At 51.5% G+C, this 14,432-nt stretch overlaps 4 protein-coding genes across 5 annotated transcripts in view; 3 read left to right on the top strand and 1 right to left on the bottom strand.

Annotated features, from left to right (window-relative positions):
• The first annotated feature begins 2,088 nt into the window (after nucleotides 1-2,088).
• Nucleotides 2,089-2,463, top strand: LOC136556061 (feather beta keratin-like). Its single transcript, XM_066549118.1, has one exon. The coding sequence runs from the start codon at nucleotides 2,089-2,091 to the stop codon at nucleotides 2,461-2,463; it is 375 nt and encodes a 124-aa protein (XP_066405215.1).
• A 3,092-nt stretch (nucleotides 2,464-5,555) lies between these two features.
• LOC136556071 (feather beta keratin-like) lies at nucleotides 5,556-5,930 on the top strand. The gene has a single exon (XM_066549129.1). It carries the CDS (start codon nucleotides 5,556-5,558, stop codon nucleotides 5,928-5,930), a length of 375 nt encoding a protein of 124 aa, XP_066405226.1.
• A 3,089-nt stretch (nucleotides 5,931-9,019) lies between these two features.
• Nucleotides 9,020-9,385, top strand: LOC136556082 (feather beta keratin-like). The gene has a single exon (XM_066549140.1). It carries the CDS (start codon nucleotides 9,020-9,022, stop codon nucleotides 9,383-9,385), a length of 366 nt encoding a protein of 121 aa, XP_066405237.1.
• Nucleotides 9,386-12,052: 2,667 nt separating this feature from the next.
• Nucleotides 12,053-14,432, bottom strand: part of LOC136556181 (feather beta keratin-like) — a 51,026-nt gene continuing 48,646 nt past the window's right edge. For both annotated transcript variants that reach the window (XM_066549235.1, XM_066549243.1), the window contains exon 5: nucleotides 12,053-12,408. In XM_066549235.1, the coding sequence (XP_066405332.1) occupies nucleotides 12,053-12,408 (356 nt within the window). The remainder of the gene's footprint in view (nucleotides 12,409-14,432) is intronic.

Raw genomic sequence — 14,432 nt, forward strand, 5'->3', positions numbered from 1 at the left:
ACCAAGAGTCTGCTCATCACCTCATCTCCCTGCACCATCACAACAATTCTCCCCAGTCCTGATCTGGAAACTGGAGGTGCCTTTTCCCACAACGATACAGGAACACCTCCTGCCCCATTCCTTCTAACCCACAATCACTCTGAAAGGCATTTTCAGAGATGAAAACAATTGTTCCAAGTGACTCACACAGATATTTCTTCCTACCTGGTATGACTCCTCCCATGAAAAAGCACTTGGCAGCTGCCCTTGCTGAAGTCCAGCAGATGTCCAGAACCCAGAAAGTTTTCAGTGTTGGCCCGGGGCTCAGCACTGGGGACTTGCTGCCATCTGGACTTTGGGACACTGACCACAAGCCACTGGCCCCAGCCCTTAAGACTCTTCTGAGTCCACTGCCCTGGGCACAGACACAACCTGGACTCACCTGGGTTGTTGAGGATCATGCAATTCTTGTCGCCAACAACCCTGGTCAACCTCCAAATCCACATTCAGACAATCACAAGTGGCCTCAGCCTTTGGCACTCTGCTCTAGGAATGACCGAAAACATCCAAACCTCTGAGGCTGGACTATCACCCAAGCACCCACTGAGCATGTTCAAATTGAATGGTGAGGTCTGAGGTCAGCATTTGCCAACTGGGATCAATGCATGGAGGGAGGGAAGGCAATGGAAGGTGCAACACCTCGTCCTTGCCGCAGCTGCACAGCCCAGACCTGCCTATCAGAAATGTGAGAAATTGGGGGAAATTTTTCAGAAGGCACCCACAAACCACAGCACACGAGGGCCGTGGGGTTACCACAGTGATGACACCCCACCTCTCCAAAGCTTGGGTCACGTCTTCAGCCCTCCCTGACATGAACCACCAACAGAAAAAATTGACCTCTTCATAGTCGCAATTAAAAGTTACTGCCACAGATGGACAGGGCCTCAGGAGCTGGATATGGAATTGCACAATTCCACAAAGACGCACACCCACCTTGTCAGGGAAGGACAGAGGAGCTCACTGATGCTCCATTAGTAATTATTTGCTTACAGGAACACAATGTGAACAATTACAGGCCATGAGTTATGAAACTTGTGGCTTGAATGCGGAATAAGCTAATTGATGTCACAGAGAGCCGGGGAAAAAAGGGATCAAGCCCAGTTTGTTGTTTCCCTAATGGATTTCTTAACAAGGTCAAGGAAGACAGTTTAAATGGCAGGGGACATTGACATGTGAATTGGAGAAATCCAAATGGATCATAATATTGGAATATGTTCAGCCTGAACAGCCTCTCATTTTAAATGTCCTCTCTCTTGATCCCATTCAAGACAAAAGGCCGTGAGTTCTCTTTCATCTATCATGAAAGGCTTGCAGGCATTGGGTTCTAGCCAAGCTATTCCAGAGTGACCGCCCCAGGACATCAGCAGCTCCCTCAGCATTCCTGGGTGCAGCACAATGACTGATGGACATGCAGTGTCATGGAACAGAGTCCCAGTCTTCACAAGGCACCCGCAAACCACAGAACACGAGTGCCACAAAATGACATCACTGGTGACATTGCAGATCTTCAGGGCTTGGGTTGTTCATTCACACCTCCCAGACATGCATGGAATCAAATCTGCCCAAATACCAATTATTTATTATTTATTAACGCTGCTGCCAAGGTCAAATGGACACAGCATCAAGGGCAGGACATGGAATTGCAGAATGGCATGAAGGAAAACACTCCCCAGCTCATGACTCACCAGGCAGGGCCAGCCAAGAGCTGCTGCCTGCAAAATGCCCCAAGGCCATGGGACAAGGCTGTCCCGCCCCTCCAGGACCAGCATAAAAGCCGGGCCAGTGCCTCTCCCTCACACACTTCTTCTCACACCTCCTGCTCCTGCAGACAACCAGGTGAGCTACACTCCCCTGACCCTCCTGGCCCTGCACTCCTGGCCCCTCTCTTCCAGCTCACTCAGCTGCCGCTTCAGCAGCGCTCATGGCTCCCCACAGCTCCACAACAGCCTCCTCACTCCCTCACCCTCCTGCATCCCTGCCCCTCACGCCTTCAAACCCCTACCCTGCCTCACCCCCCTCTCTCTTCCAGGCACCCTCCACACCACAGCCATGGCCTGCTACAACCGCTGCAGTCCCTGCGGACCCACCCCGCTGGCCAACAGCTGCAACGAGCCCTGTGCCCTGCAATGCCAGGATTCCCGCGTCATCATCAACCCTTCCCCTGTGCTGGTCACCCTGCCAGGACCCATCATGACCTCCTTCCCCCAGAACACTGCCGTCGGATCCACCTCCTCGGCTGCCGTGGGCACTGAGCTCAGTGTGCAGGGACAGCCCATCTCTGGGGGATTTGGTGGCTTTGGTGGCTTTGGCTACGGCCTTGGCTATGGCCGTGGGTTTGGCTATGGCTGTGGATTCGGCTACGGGCAGGGCTATGGCTACGGCCTGGGCTGCTACGGCAGGAGGGTCTATGGCTACAACTGCTAAGGGCCCTCAGCACCACCCCTGACACCACCAGCTCAGACCTCTGCCAACAGATCCTACAAGCCAACCACCTTGGCTGATCGTTGTCCTACATGCACCTCGCACCAGATTCCATCTTCTCTTTCTCCTGTCTCTTCATTCTTGTGCCTCAATAAAGTTTTCCTTCATCAAAGCCTGGTACGCCTCCTGTTCTTCTGGAATTCCAGTGGTCTCACATCCTTACCAAGCACATTCCATGCCTCAACAGGCATTTGGGCTATGTGCAACCACTCCTTCCCTCAAAAATATGTAAATACATCTAATAAAAATGAGTGGCATAGGAAGCACAGGAAGGAACACCTTCAATATCATGAACAAACCCATCATCTGAGAGACCAAACCCTTGGACGCATCCATGCTCTCCTGGGTACAGCCCGGGACAACTCCCTCTGTACCGGCACACCCTTGAGAAACTCTTTTCCCCACCAGGACTCTTGAACCCTTCCAGTAAAACGATCCCAAAATCCTCCATTTGGGCAGGAAATCTGGAGTGCAAGAGCTTCAACTTCCATGCTCCAACAAGACCAACATGGGCAGGATTCCTAGCACCATGGACAGTTCAGTATTGGATCTCCCTGGACCAACCGTCCAACACCTTTTCCGCTCCGTCACCACCCTCAAAATGAGAAATTCTTGTCTTCTTTAGCATTTGCATTCCATCTGTTTTCCCTTTGCCTTTGCCCTCTTGTCCTGCACTTGGGCACTACTGAGAACAGTCAGGCTCCCTCACCTTCATCCTCTGCCATCAGGGATTTGCACACACCCAGAACACCCCCCTGTCCACCCTCGTCCTCTGGGACTCCCAGATCTCCCAGTTTCCCATCCAGGAATGATCCACCATTTTGGAATCCTGCTGGTTCTGAACTGGTCACTATTCACTAACTCACTAAGTTGACTTCATTTTCACACTAGGGAGACTAGAATTGCGCACCACACCTCACATGGGACCTCACCAGTGCTCAGAAGACACCAAGAGTCTGCTCATCACCTCATCTCCCTGCACCATCACAACAATTCTCCCCAGTCCTGATCTGGAAACTGGAGGTGCCTTTTCCCACAACGATACAGGAACACCTCCTGCCCCATTCCTTCTAACCCACAATCACTCTGAAAGGCATTTTCAGAGATGAAAACAATTGTTCCAAGTGACTCACACAGATATTTCTTCCTACCTGGTATGACTCCTCCCATGAAAAAGCACTTGGCAGCTGCCCTTGCTGAAGTCCAGCAGATGTCCAGAACCCAGAAAGTTTTCAGTGTTGGCCCGGGGCTCAGCACTGGGGACTTGCTGCCATCTGGACTTTGGGACACTGACCACAAGCCACTGGCCCCAGCCCTTAAGACTCTTCTGAGTCCACTGCCCTGGGCACAGACACAACCTGGACTCACCTGGGTTGTTGAGGATCATGCAATTCTTGTCGCCAACAACCCTGGTCAACCTCCAAATCCGCATTCAGACAATCACAAGTGGCCTCAGCCTTTGGCACTCCGCTCTAGGAATGACCAAAAATATCCAAACCTCTGAGGCTGGACTATCACCCAAGCACCCACTGAGCATGTTCAAATTGAATGGTGAGGTCTGAGGTCAGCATTTGCCAACTGGGATCAATGCATGGAGGGAGGGAAGGCAATGGAAGGTGCAACACCTCGTCCTTGCCGCAGCTGCACAGCCCAGACCTGCCTATCAGAAATGTGAGAAATTGGGGGAAATTTTTCAGAAGGCACCCACAAACCACAGCACACGAGGGCCGTGGGGTTACCACAGTGATGACACCCCACCTCTCCAAAGCTTGGGTCACGTCTTCAGCCCTCCCTGACATGAACCACCAACAGAAAAAATTGACCTCTTCATAGTCGCAATTAAAAGTTTCTGCCACAGGTGGACAGGGCCTCAGGAGCTGGATATGGAATTGCACAATTCCACAAAGACGCACACCCACCTTGTCAGGGAAGGACAGAGGAGCTCACTGATGCTCCATTAGTAATTATTTGCTTACAGGAACACAATGTGAACAATTACAGGCCATGAGTTATGAAACTTGTGGCTTGAATGCGGAATAAGCTAATTGATGTCACAGAGAGCCTGAGAAAAAAGGGATCAAGCCCAGTTTGTTGTTTCCTTAATGGATTTCTTAACAAGGTCAAGGAAGACAGTTTAAATGGCAGGGGACATTGACATGTGAATTGGAGAAATCCAAATGGATCATAATATTGGAATATGTTCAGCCTGAACAGCCTCTCATTTTAAATGTCCTCTCTCTTGATCCCATTCAAGACAAAAAGCCGTGAGTTCTCTTTCATCTATCATGAAAGGCTTGCAGGCATTGGGTTCTTGCCAAGCTATTCCAGAGTGACCGCCCCAGGACATCAGCAGCTCCCTCAGCATTCCTGGGTGCAGCACAATGACTGATGGACATGCAGTGTCATGGAACAGAGTCCCAGTCTTCACAAGGCACCCGCAAACCACAGAACACGAGTGCCACAAAATGACATCACTGGTGACATTGCAGATCTTCAGGGCTTGGGTTGTTCATTCACACCTCCCAGACATGCATGGAATCAAATCTGCCCAAATACCAATTATTTATTATTTATTAACGCTGCTGCCAAGGTCAAATGGACACAGCATCAAGGGCAGGACATGGAATTGCAGAATGGCATGAAGGAAAACACTCCCCAGCTCATGACTCACCAGGCAGGGCCAGCCAAGAGCTGCTGCCACCAAAATGCCCCAAGGCCATGGGACAAGGCTGTCCCGCCCCTCCAGGACCAGCATAAAAGCCGGGCCAGTGCCTCTCCCTCACACACTTCTTCTCACACCTCCTGCTCCTGCAGACAACCAGGTGAGCTACACTCCCCTGACCCTCCTGGCCCTGCACTCCTGGCCCCTCTCTTCCAGCTCACTCAGCTGCCGCTTCAGCAGCACTCATGGCTCCCCACAGCCCCACAACAGCCTCCTCACTTCCTCACCCTCCTGCATCCCTGCCCCTCACACCTTCAAACCCCTACCCTGCCTCACCCCCCTCTCTCTTCCAGGCACCCTCCACACCACAGCCATGGCCTGCTACAACCGCTGCAGTCCCTGCGGACCCACCCCGCTGGCCAACAGCTGCAACGAGCCCTGTGCCCTGCAATGCCAGGATTCCCACGTCATCATCAACCCTTCCCCTGTGCTGGTCACCCTGCCAGGACCCATCATGACCTCCTTCCCCCAGAACACTGCCGTCGGATCCACCTCCTCGGCTGCCGTGGGCACTGAGCTCAGTGTGCAGGGACAGCCCATCTCTGGCGGATTTGGTGGCTTTGGTGGCTTTGGCTACGGCCTTGGCTATGGCCGTGGGTTTGGCTATGGCTGTGGATTCGGCTACGGGCAGGGCTATGGCTACGGCCTGGGCTGCTACGGCAGGAGGGGCTATGGCTACAACTGCTAAGGGCCCTCAGCACCACCCCTGACACCACCAGCTCAGACCTCTGCCAACAGATCCTACAAGCCAACCACCTTGGCTGATCGTTGTCCTACATGCACCTCGCACCAGATTCCATCTTCTCTTTCTCCTGTCTCTTCATTCTTGTGCCTCAATAAAGTTTTCCTGCATCAAAGCCTGTTATGCCTCCTGTTCTTCTGGAATTCCAGGGGTCTCACATCCTTACCAAGCACATTCCATGCCTCAACAGGCATTTGGCGTAGGTGCAACAACTCCTTCCCTCATAAATATGTAAATACAACTATTAAAAATGTCTGGCATAGGAAGCACAGGAGGGAACACCTTCAATATCATGAACAAACCCATCATCTGAGAGACCAAACCCTTGGACACATCCATGCTCTCCTGGGGACAGCCCTGGACACGTCACTCTGTACTGGCACACCCTGGGAAACTCTTTTCCCCACCAGGACTCTTGAACCCTTCCAGTAAAACGATCCCAAAATCCTCCATTTGGGCAGGAAATCTGGAGTGCAAGAGCTTCAACTTCCATGCTCCAACAAGACCAACATGGGCAGGATTCCCAGCACCATGGACAGTTCAGTATTGGATCTCCCTGGACCAACCGTCCAACACCTTTTCCACTCTGTCACCACCCTCAAAATGAGAAATTCTTGTCTTCTTTAGCAATTGCATTCCATCTGTTTTCCCTTTGCCTTTGCCCTCTTGTCCTGCACTTGGGCACTACTGAGAACAGTCAGGCTCCCTCACCTTCATCCTCTGTCATCAGGGATTTGCACACACCCAGAACACCCCCCTGTCCACCCTCGTCCTCTGGGACTCCCAGATCTCCCAATTTCCCATCCAGAAATTATTCAGCAACCCTTTTAGGAATCTTGCTGGTTCTGAACTGGTCACTATTCACTAACTCACTAAGTTGACTTCATTTTCACACTGGGGAGACTAGAATTGCGCACCACACCTCACATGGGACCACACCAGTGCTCAGAAGACACCAAGAGTCTCCTCATCACATCATCTCCCTGCACCATCACAACAATTCTCCCCAGTCCTGATCTGGAGACTGGAGGTGCCTTTCCCACAACGATACAGGGACACCACTTGCCCCATTCCTTCTAACCCACAATCACTCTGAAAGGCATTTTCAGAGATGAAAACAATTGTTCCAAGTGACACACAGATATTTCTTCCTACCTGGTATGACTCCTCCCATGAAAAAGCACTTGGCAGCTGCCCTTGCTGAGGTCCAGCAGATGTCCAGAACCCCGAAAGTTTTCAGTGTTGGCCCGGGGCTCAGCACTGGGGACTTGCTGCCATCTGGACTTTGGGACACTGACCACAAGCCACTGGCCCCAGCCCTTAAGACTCTTCTGAGTCCACTGCCCTGGGCACAGACACAACCTGGACTCACCTGGGTTGTTGAGGATCATGCAATTCTTGTCGCCAACAACCCTGGTCAACCTCCAAATCCGCATTCAGACAATCACAAGTGGCCTCAGCCTTTGGCACTCCGCTCTAGGAATGACCGAAAACATCAAAACCTCTGAGGCTGGACTATCACCCAAGCACCCACTGAGCATGTTCAAATTGAATGGTGAGGTCTGAGGTCAGCATTTGCCAACTGGGATCAATGCATGGAGGGAGGGAAGGCAATGGAAGGTGCAACACCTCGTCCTTGCCGCAGCTGCACAGCCCAGACCTGCCTATCAGAAATGTGAGAAATTGGGGGAAATTTTTCAGAAGGCACCCACAAACCACAGCACACGAGGGCACTGGGGTGACCACAGGGATGACACGCCACCTCTCCAAACTTGGGTCACGTCTTCAGCCCTCCCTGACATGAACCACCAACAGAAAAAATTGACCTCTTCATAGTCGCAATTAAAAGTTACTGCCACAGATGGACAGGGCCTCAGGAGCTGGATATGGAATTGCACAATTCCACAAAGACGCACACCCACCTTGTCAGGGAAGGACAGAGGAGCTCACTGATGCTCCATTAGTAATTATTTGCTTACAGGAACACAATGTGAACAATTACAGGCCATGAGTTATGAAACTTGTGGCTTGAATGCGGAATAAGCTAATTGATGTCACAGAGAGCCTGGGAAAAAAGGGATCAAGCCCAGTTTGTTGTTTCCTTAATGGATTTCTTAACAAGGTCAAGGAAGACAGTTTAAATGGCGGCATACATTTTCATGTGAATTGGAGAAATCCAAATGGATCATAATATTGGAATATGTTCAGCCTGAACAGCCTCTCATTTTAAATGTCCTCTCTCTTGATCCCATTCAAGACAAAAGGCCGTGAGTTCTCTTTCATCTATCATGAAAGGCTTGCAGGCATTGGGTTCTTGCCAAACTATTCCAGAGTGACCGCCCCAGGACATCAGCAGCTCCCTCAGCATTCCTGGGTGCAGCACAATGACTGATGGACATGCAGTGTCATGGAACAGAGTCCCAGTCTTCACAAGGCACCCGCAAACCACAGAACACGAGTGCCACAAAATGACATCACTGGTGACATTGCAGATCTTCAGGGCTTGGGTTGTTCATTCACACCTCCCAGACATGCATGGAATCAAATCTGCCCAAATACCAATTATTTATTATTTATTAACGCTGCTGCCAAGGTCAAATGGACACAGCATCAAGGGCAGGACATGGAATTGCAGAATGGCATGAAGGAAAACACTCCCCAGCTCATGACTCACCAGGCAGGGCCAGCCAAGAGCTACTGCCTGCAAAATGCCCCAAGGCCATGGGACAAGGCTGGCCCGCCCCTCCAGGACCAGCATAAAAGCCAGCCCAGTGCCTCTCCCTCACACACTTCTTCTCACACCTCCTGCTCCTGCTGACAACCAGGTGAGTCTCAATCCCCTGACCCTCCTGCTTCTGCACCCCTGGCCCCTCTCTTCCAGCACGCTCAGCCCCAGTCTCAGCAGCCCTCATGGCTCCACACAGCCCCACAACAGCCTCCACACTCCCTCACCCTGCTGACACTTTGTTCCTTGCACCCCCACGCCTCTACCCTGCCTCACCCTCTCTCTTCCAGGCACCCTCCACACCACACCCATGGCCTGCTACAACCGCTGCAGTCCCTGCGGACCCACCCCGCTGGCCAACAGCTGCAACGAGCCCTGTGCCCTGCAATGCCAGGATTCCCACGTCATCATCGACCCTTCCCCTGTGCTGGTCACCCTGCCAGGACCCATCATGACCTCCTTCCCCCAGAACACCGCCGTCGGATCCACCTCCTCGGCTGCCGTGGGCACTGAGCTCAGTGTGCAGGGACAGCCCATCTCTGGCGGATTTGGTGGCTTTGGCTACGGCCTTGGCTATGGCCGTGGGTTTGGCTATGGCTGTGGATTCGGCTATGGGCAGGGCTATGGCTACGGCCTGGGCTGCTATGGCAGAAGGGGCTATGGCTACAACTGCTAAGGGCCCTCAGCACCTCTTCTGACATCAACATTGTGCTTAGGGCTCTGACAACATCTGCAAGAAAATCACCTCTGCTGGTTGTCGCCCTACTTGTGTCTCACACTGGATTCCGTCTTGTTCTTTCTCCTCTCTTTGTTTTTTTCCCTCAATAAACTTTTCCTGCATCAAAGTCTGAGATGGCTCCTCATCTTTTTGAATTCCAATGGCTTCATATCCCCACCCATAAAATGCCAGATAGATCTTTGGTGTGGATAGAAACCAAGCAGAACACCTCTCCTAGGTAAGATGTCACCACCAGCAATAACCAAGACAGGCACTAGAAGGAGGGGACAAGGACACACCTTCCAGAACGTGACACAAACCTAGGACTCCCTGCCCCAAAGGTTTTGACACATCCATGCTCTCCTGCTCATGGCTCTGCTACAGTCACACTGTGCCAGCACACACGTGAAATACTCTCTTCCCGATCAGTACTCTTGAACTCACCCAGCAAACAGGAGGAACAACATCCTCCACTTGGGCATGAACTCTGGAATACAGGTGCCTCATTTCCCTCTCCTCAAGGAAAGGAAAGTCAGCAAGGACAGCCTTTCCAGGACCATGGCCAGCTCAGTTTTGGTTCTGCCAGCAGAGACTCCATCAGCTTTTCCACTCTCACACTCAAAAATTCTTGCCTTCTTTTGCCAGGGAATTCCATCTGTTTTCTCTTCTTCCCTTCCACCCTTTCTTTCTCCTGTGCACACTGTTGAAAACAGCCAGGCTTCCTCAACTTCATTCCCTGCCATCAGGGATCTGCCTTCTCTTCTGGGAGTCCCAGCTCTCTCTGCTCTCTAGGAATTATTCTCCTGCCCTTTCAGTGTCTTGGTCGCCCTGATCTGGTCTTTTTTTCACTAAGCCCTTTTGCTTCTTTCCCTGGACAGTCCAGAACTGCCCACACCACCCCACACAGGACCCCTCCAGTGCTCTAAAGAGAGGAAAGGCCACCTCTCCCAACTTCAGGGCAAGAATTGCCTGAAATCTATCTTGGATGCTGGTGATGCCTTCTCCAGGAAGGAAAGAATTGAGATTTTGTAGTTCCTTTATTCTCCACCAGCACCACAGGGTCCTGCTCTGCAAAGCTCCTACCCAGCCTGTCAGCCCTCAGCATGACCTGGGGCCCATTTCCATTCCTGCCCAGATGCAGAACTTCACATTTTCCTCTCCTGAACCTCAGGAGATGCCTTTAACCCTCAGTCTCCAGCTCCCTCTGACCAGTGGCACAACCAAGTGGTGCGTCAGCCACTCCACCACCTGCCAGCTTGCTGAGGGGACAACAGTCCCACTGCCCACGCCATTTTCAAGGATGTTGAACAGGGTCGGCCTCATGGATGCAACTCTTGATCCACTTCCCTTGAGACTTGCTTCAATTTGATTTTTCGGCCACTGATCTCCAGCCTCTGGCCCTACAGCCACTCTCAGGCCACTCACTGCCCTCTCAGGCAACCTGGATTTGCTCTGGGAGCATGGATGGGGAAGGAGCCTCAAAGATTTTGCAAAAGGTCCAACAGCAGCCACAGCTCTCTCCTCATGCCCAGGCTGAGTCACTGACACAGGGCAGACACAGAGCTCAGCCAAGCACCATTTCCTCAAGGGAAATCCTCCAAGAGAACTGGCCTCACCCCTCAGCACTTGCCACAACTCAAGTCCTCAAAGGCCTGGCTCACCCCTCCTGTGCTGCCTCTCCCCTTTGGCCTCTGCTCCCTTGCACAGCTGCCACCCACACACGTGGAGTCAGTTCTGATGGAAAAGCCTCTTGACATTGAGTACAACCTTTAAAGCAGGGCTACAAAATCCACTACTAAATGATTCCACCTTAAAAACATTTTTGTTGCATAAGAGCTAAATTTTAAATACAAAGACTAATCATTCCCTCTGCACTCCCAAAGCCACCATGAACCCGTGTCCCCAAGTGACACATCTCCAGGGATATTAAATCCCTGCAGGGATGATGACACCACAGTTACACTGGGCAGTCTGTGACAGCGATGACAACCCTCTCCATGAAGGAAGATTCCTTAATAGCCAAGCTAAACTTCTCCAGAAGACACTTGGACTCCAGATTCCTGCTCTCCTGTGGTGCGGCACAAGGGAAATAGGTTTCACATCCAGTTTATTATGAATCCATAGAGAAAACAGACATCTGAAATTGTGATGCAAGAAAAATTTTATTGAGACAAAATAGCGAAAAAGCAGGAGCAGCCAGTGGAAGAGATTTGGGCTGAGGTGCAATCAGGGTAACCAACAGCCAAGATCCTTTGCTCGCAGCACATTTGGCCAGAGCATCGAGGACTTCCTGCCCCACAGTGGGATCAGCCCACCAGAGGGGCCCAATGGTCTCTGGCTTGGGAGAAGGGGTTTGCCTAAAGGGGGGACTGGACAGAACCAAAGAGGAGAGCAGAGAGCAGAGAGCAGGGAGCAGGGAGAGAAGAGGAGGAGGAGGCAGATGGGTCACGTTTACAGGCAGCTGGGTCTGGCCACTCAGCTGCTGCCTTGCTTGGTGCCCTGAGAGCAGGAGCTGGAAGTGCTGAGCCCCTTTGAGACGAGGGCCCATAGCCCAGAGAGGAGGAGTCAGTGCCTGAGATATATTCCAGGGCTGGTGGAGGGAGTCAGGGGTGGACCTGAGGGCCCTTAGCAGATGTAGCCGCCCCTCCTGCCATAGCAGCCCAGGCCTCCCAGCCCATAGCCAAATCCACGGCCATAGCCCAGCCCATAGCCAAAGCCACCAAATCCACCAGAGATGGGCTGTCCCTGCACACTGAGCTCAGTGCCCACGGCAGCCGAGGAGGTGGATCCGACGGCGGTGTTCTGGGGGAAGGAGGTCATGATGGGTCCTGGCAGGGTGACCAGCACAGGGGAAGGGTCGATGATGACGCGGGAATCCTGGCATTGCAGGGCACAGGGCTCGTTGCAGCTGTTGGCCAGCGGGGTGGGTCCGCAGGGACTGCAGCGGTTGTAGCAGGCCATGGCTGTGGTGTGGAGGGTGCCTGGAAGAGAGAGGGTGAGGCAAGTAAGGGGTGTGAAGGTGTGAGGGGCAGTGATGCAGGAGGGTGAGGGAGTGTGGAGGCTGTTGTGGGGCTGTGGGGAGGCGTGAGGGCTGCTGAGGCTGGGGCTGAGCGTGCTGGAAGAGATGGATCAGGGGTGCAGGAGCAAGAGGGTCAGGGTTTGAGACTCACCTGGTTGTCTACACAGGAGAAGGCTTGAGGAGAAGTGTGTGAGGGAGAGAGGCTCTGGGCTGGCTTTTATGCTGATCCTGGAGGGGCGGGCCAGCCTTGTCCCATGGCCTTGGGGCATTTTGCAGGCAGCAGGCTGGCCAGCCTGGTGAGTCATGAGTTGGGGAGTGTTTTCTTTTTTGCAACTCTGCAATTCCGTGCTCTTTCCCTTGAGGCCTTGCCATGGCCTCTTACTTAAGAGAATTAACAACCAATATCTTGTTGTTGATAGCATGTCGCAGACATCTTTTCACTAAAAATCCTTTCTTTAGGATTTTTCCTTCTGAGAAGCTAAGAGGCCTCAGAGACAGAATGTAATCAATGGTTATCTGCTGCTGTGGAATGCAACAGGTCCACCTGTGATTGGCCCATCTTGGATGTTTATAATTAATGGCCAATCAAGGACAGAGCTATCTCGGACAGAGTCCGAGAGAGCTGCCTTTGTTACCATTCTTTGCTATTCTATTCTTAGCTTAGCTAGCTTCTGAGAAAACCTGTCCTTCTTTTTCTTTTTAGTATAGTGATAATGTAATATATATATATATATATATATATATATATAATAAAATAATAAATCAAGCCTTCTGATAATGGAGTCAACATTCTCGTCTCTTCCCTCATCCAAGACCCCCTGTGAACACGGTCACAATAGCAAGTGTCAGGACATGCAGAGGACTCAACAAAAGCTTTGGAGAACTGGGAATTTAACTAGGTCATGCCATGGTGTATTGACAACATCTCCCATTTGCATTTTGTCTCCTGCCTGAAATTCCAGGTCCCTTGTTTCACCTAATTTTAAGGGTGCTCCAGTTCCATCATTGTCTCGGTCTCCCTGAGTTGCTCTTGGACAACCGTGTCCATGTCCATGTTCCACTGCGGAGTCCAACCAGTGGTGGATGGAAGGATGCACACTGCCCTCAATTTGCTTTTATTTCTTTTACTAACCCTGTATTGGGAACTGCTGGAGTTTTTCTGCAAATGCTGCTTGGCCAAAGGGTTGATTAATCAATGGTTGAGGAACTGTTCTCCTCATATCTTGTTCTCCTTATCCATCACCATTTTCCTTTTCCATGTGTCAGGCAGAGCCCAGCACTGTGACCCCGCAGTGTGACCTTCTGAGCCCAGATGATACAAGCACTATGGATGGACAAAAAGAAGACTTGGGGCAGCATGGGATCCTCCCTAAACATCAGGATTGCTTCCCCATCCACAGCTGGGATGGTCTGGTATACAAAAACACCTGGAGAGATGGCAACATGGTGGGGATGGAAACAATGGGATGAAAGGAGCAAACTCTCACAGGCAGCACTCCTGCAAAGCCCAGACCAGCCTGACAGAGCTGTGATGGTTTGGGGCTCATCTTCACAATGCAGCCCCAAACCACAGAACATGAGAGCCCTGGGGCGACCTCACTGATGAGGTGGCTTTGGTCACGTCTTCACCTTGCCCTGAGAAGGCCATCAACACCAGCATTTAACCTCTAATACTTGCATTTAAATATTGCCGTCAAAGTCAGATGGACCAGACCTCGCGAAAATGGAATCGCAGAATTCTACAAAGGAATGCCAGCACCATGACATAGGAGGGAGGAGGAGCTCACTGATCATCCATTAGTAACAATTAGCTGTTACTAACAGGAACAAAATATTAAGACTTGTAGGTTTTAAATTATGAAACCTTGCGGCTTTAATGCGGAATAAGAGAATTCACATCACAGACCCGCCTAGGCAAACACGGGCTTGTTGTTTGTTTATTGGATTCATGAATGAGGTCAAGGGATATGCTTTAAATGACAGTGT

Source organism: Molothrus aeneus, chromosome 1 (assembly GCF_037042795.1).
Source record: "Molothrus aeneus isolate 106 chromosome 1, BPBGC_Maene_1.0, whole genome shotgun sequence".
Classification (NCBI taxonomy): Eukaryota; Metazoa; Chordata; class Aves; order Passeriformes; family Icteridae; genus Molothrus; species Molothrus aeneus.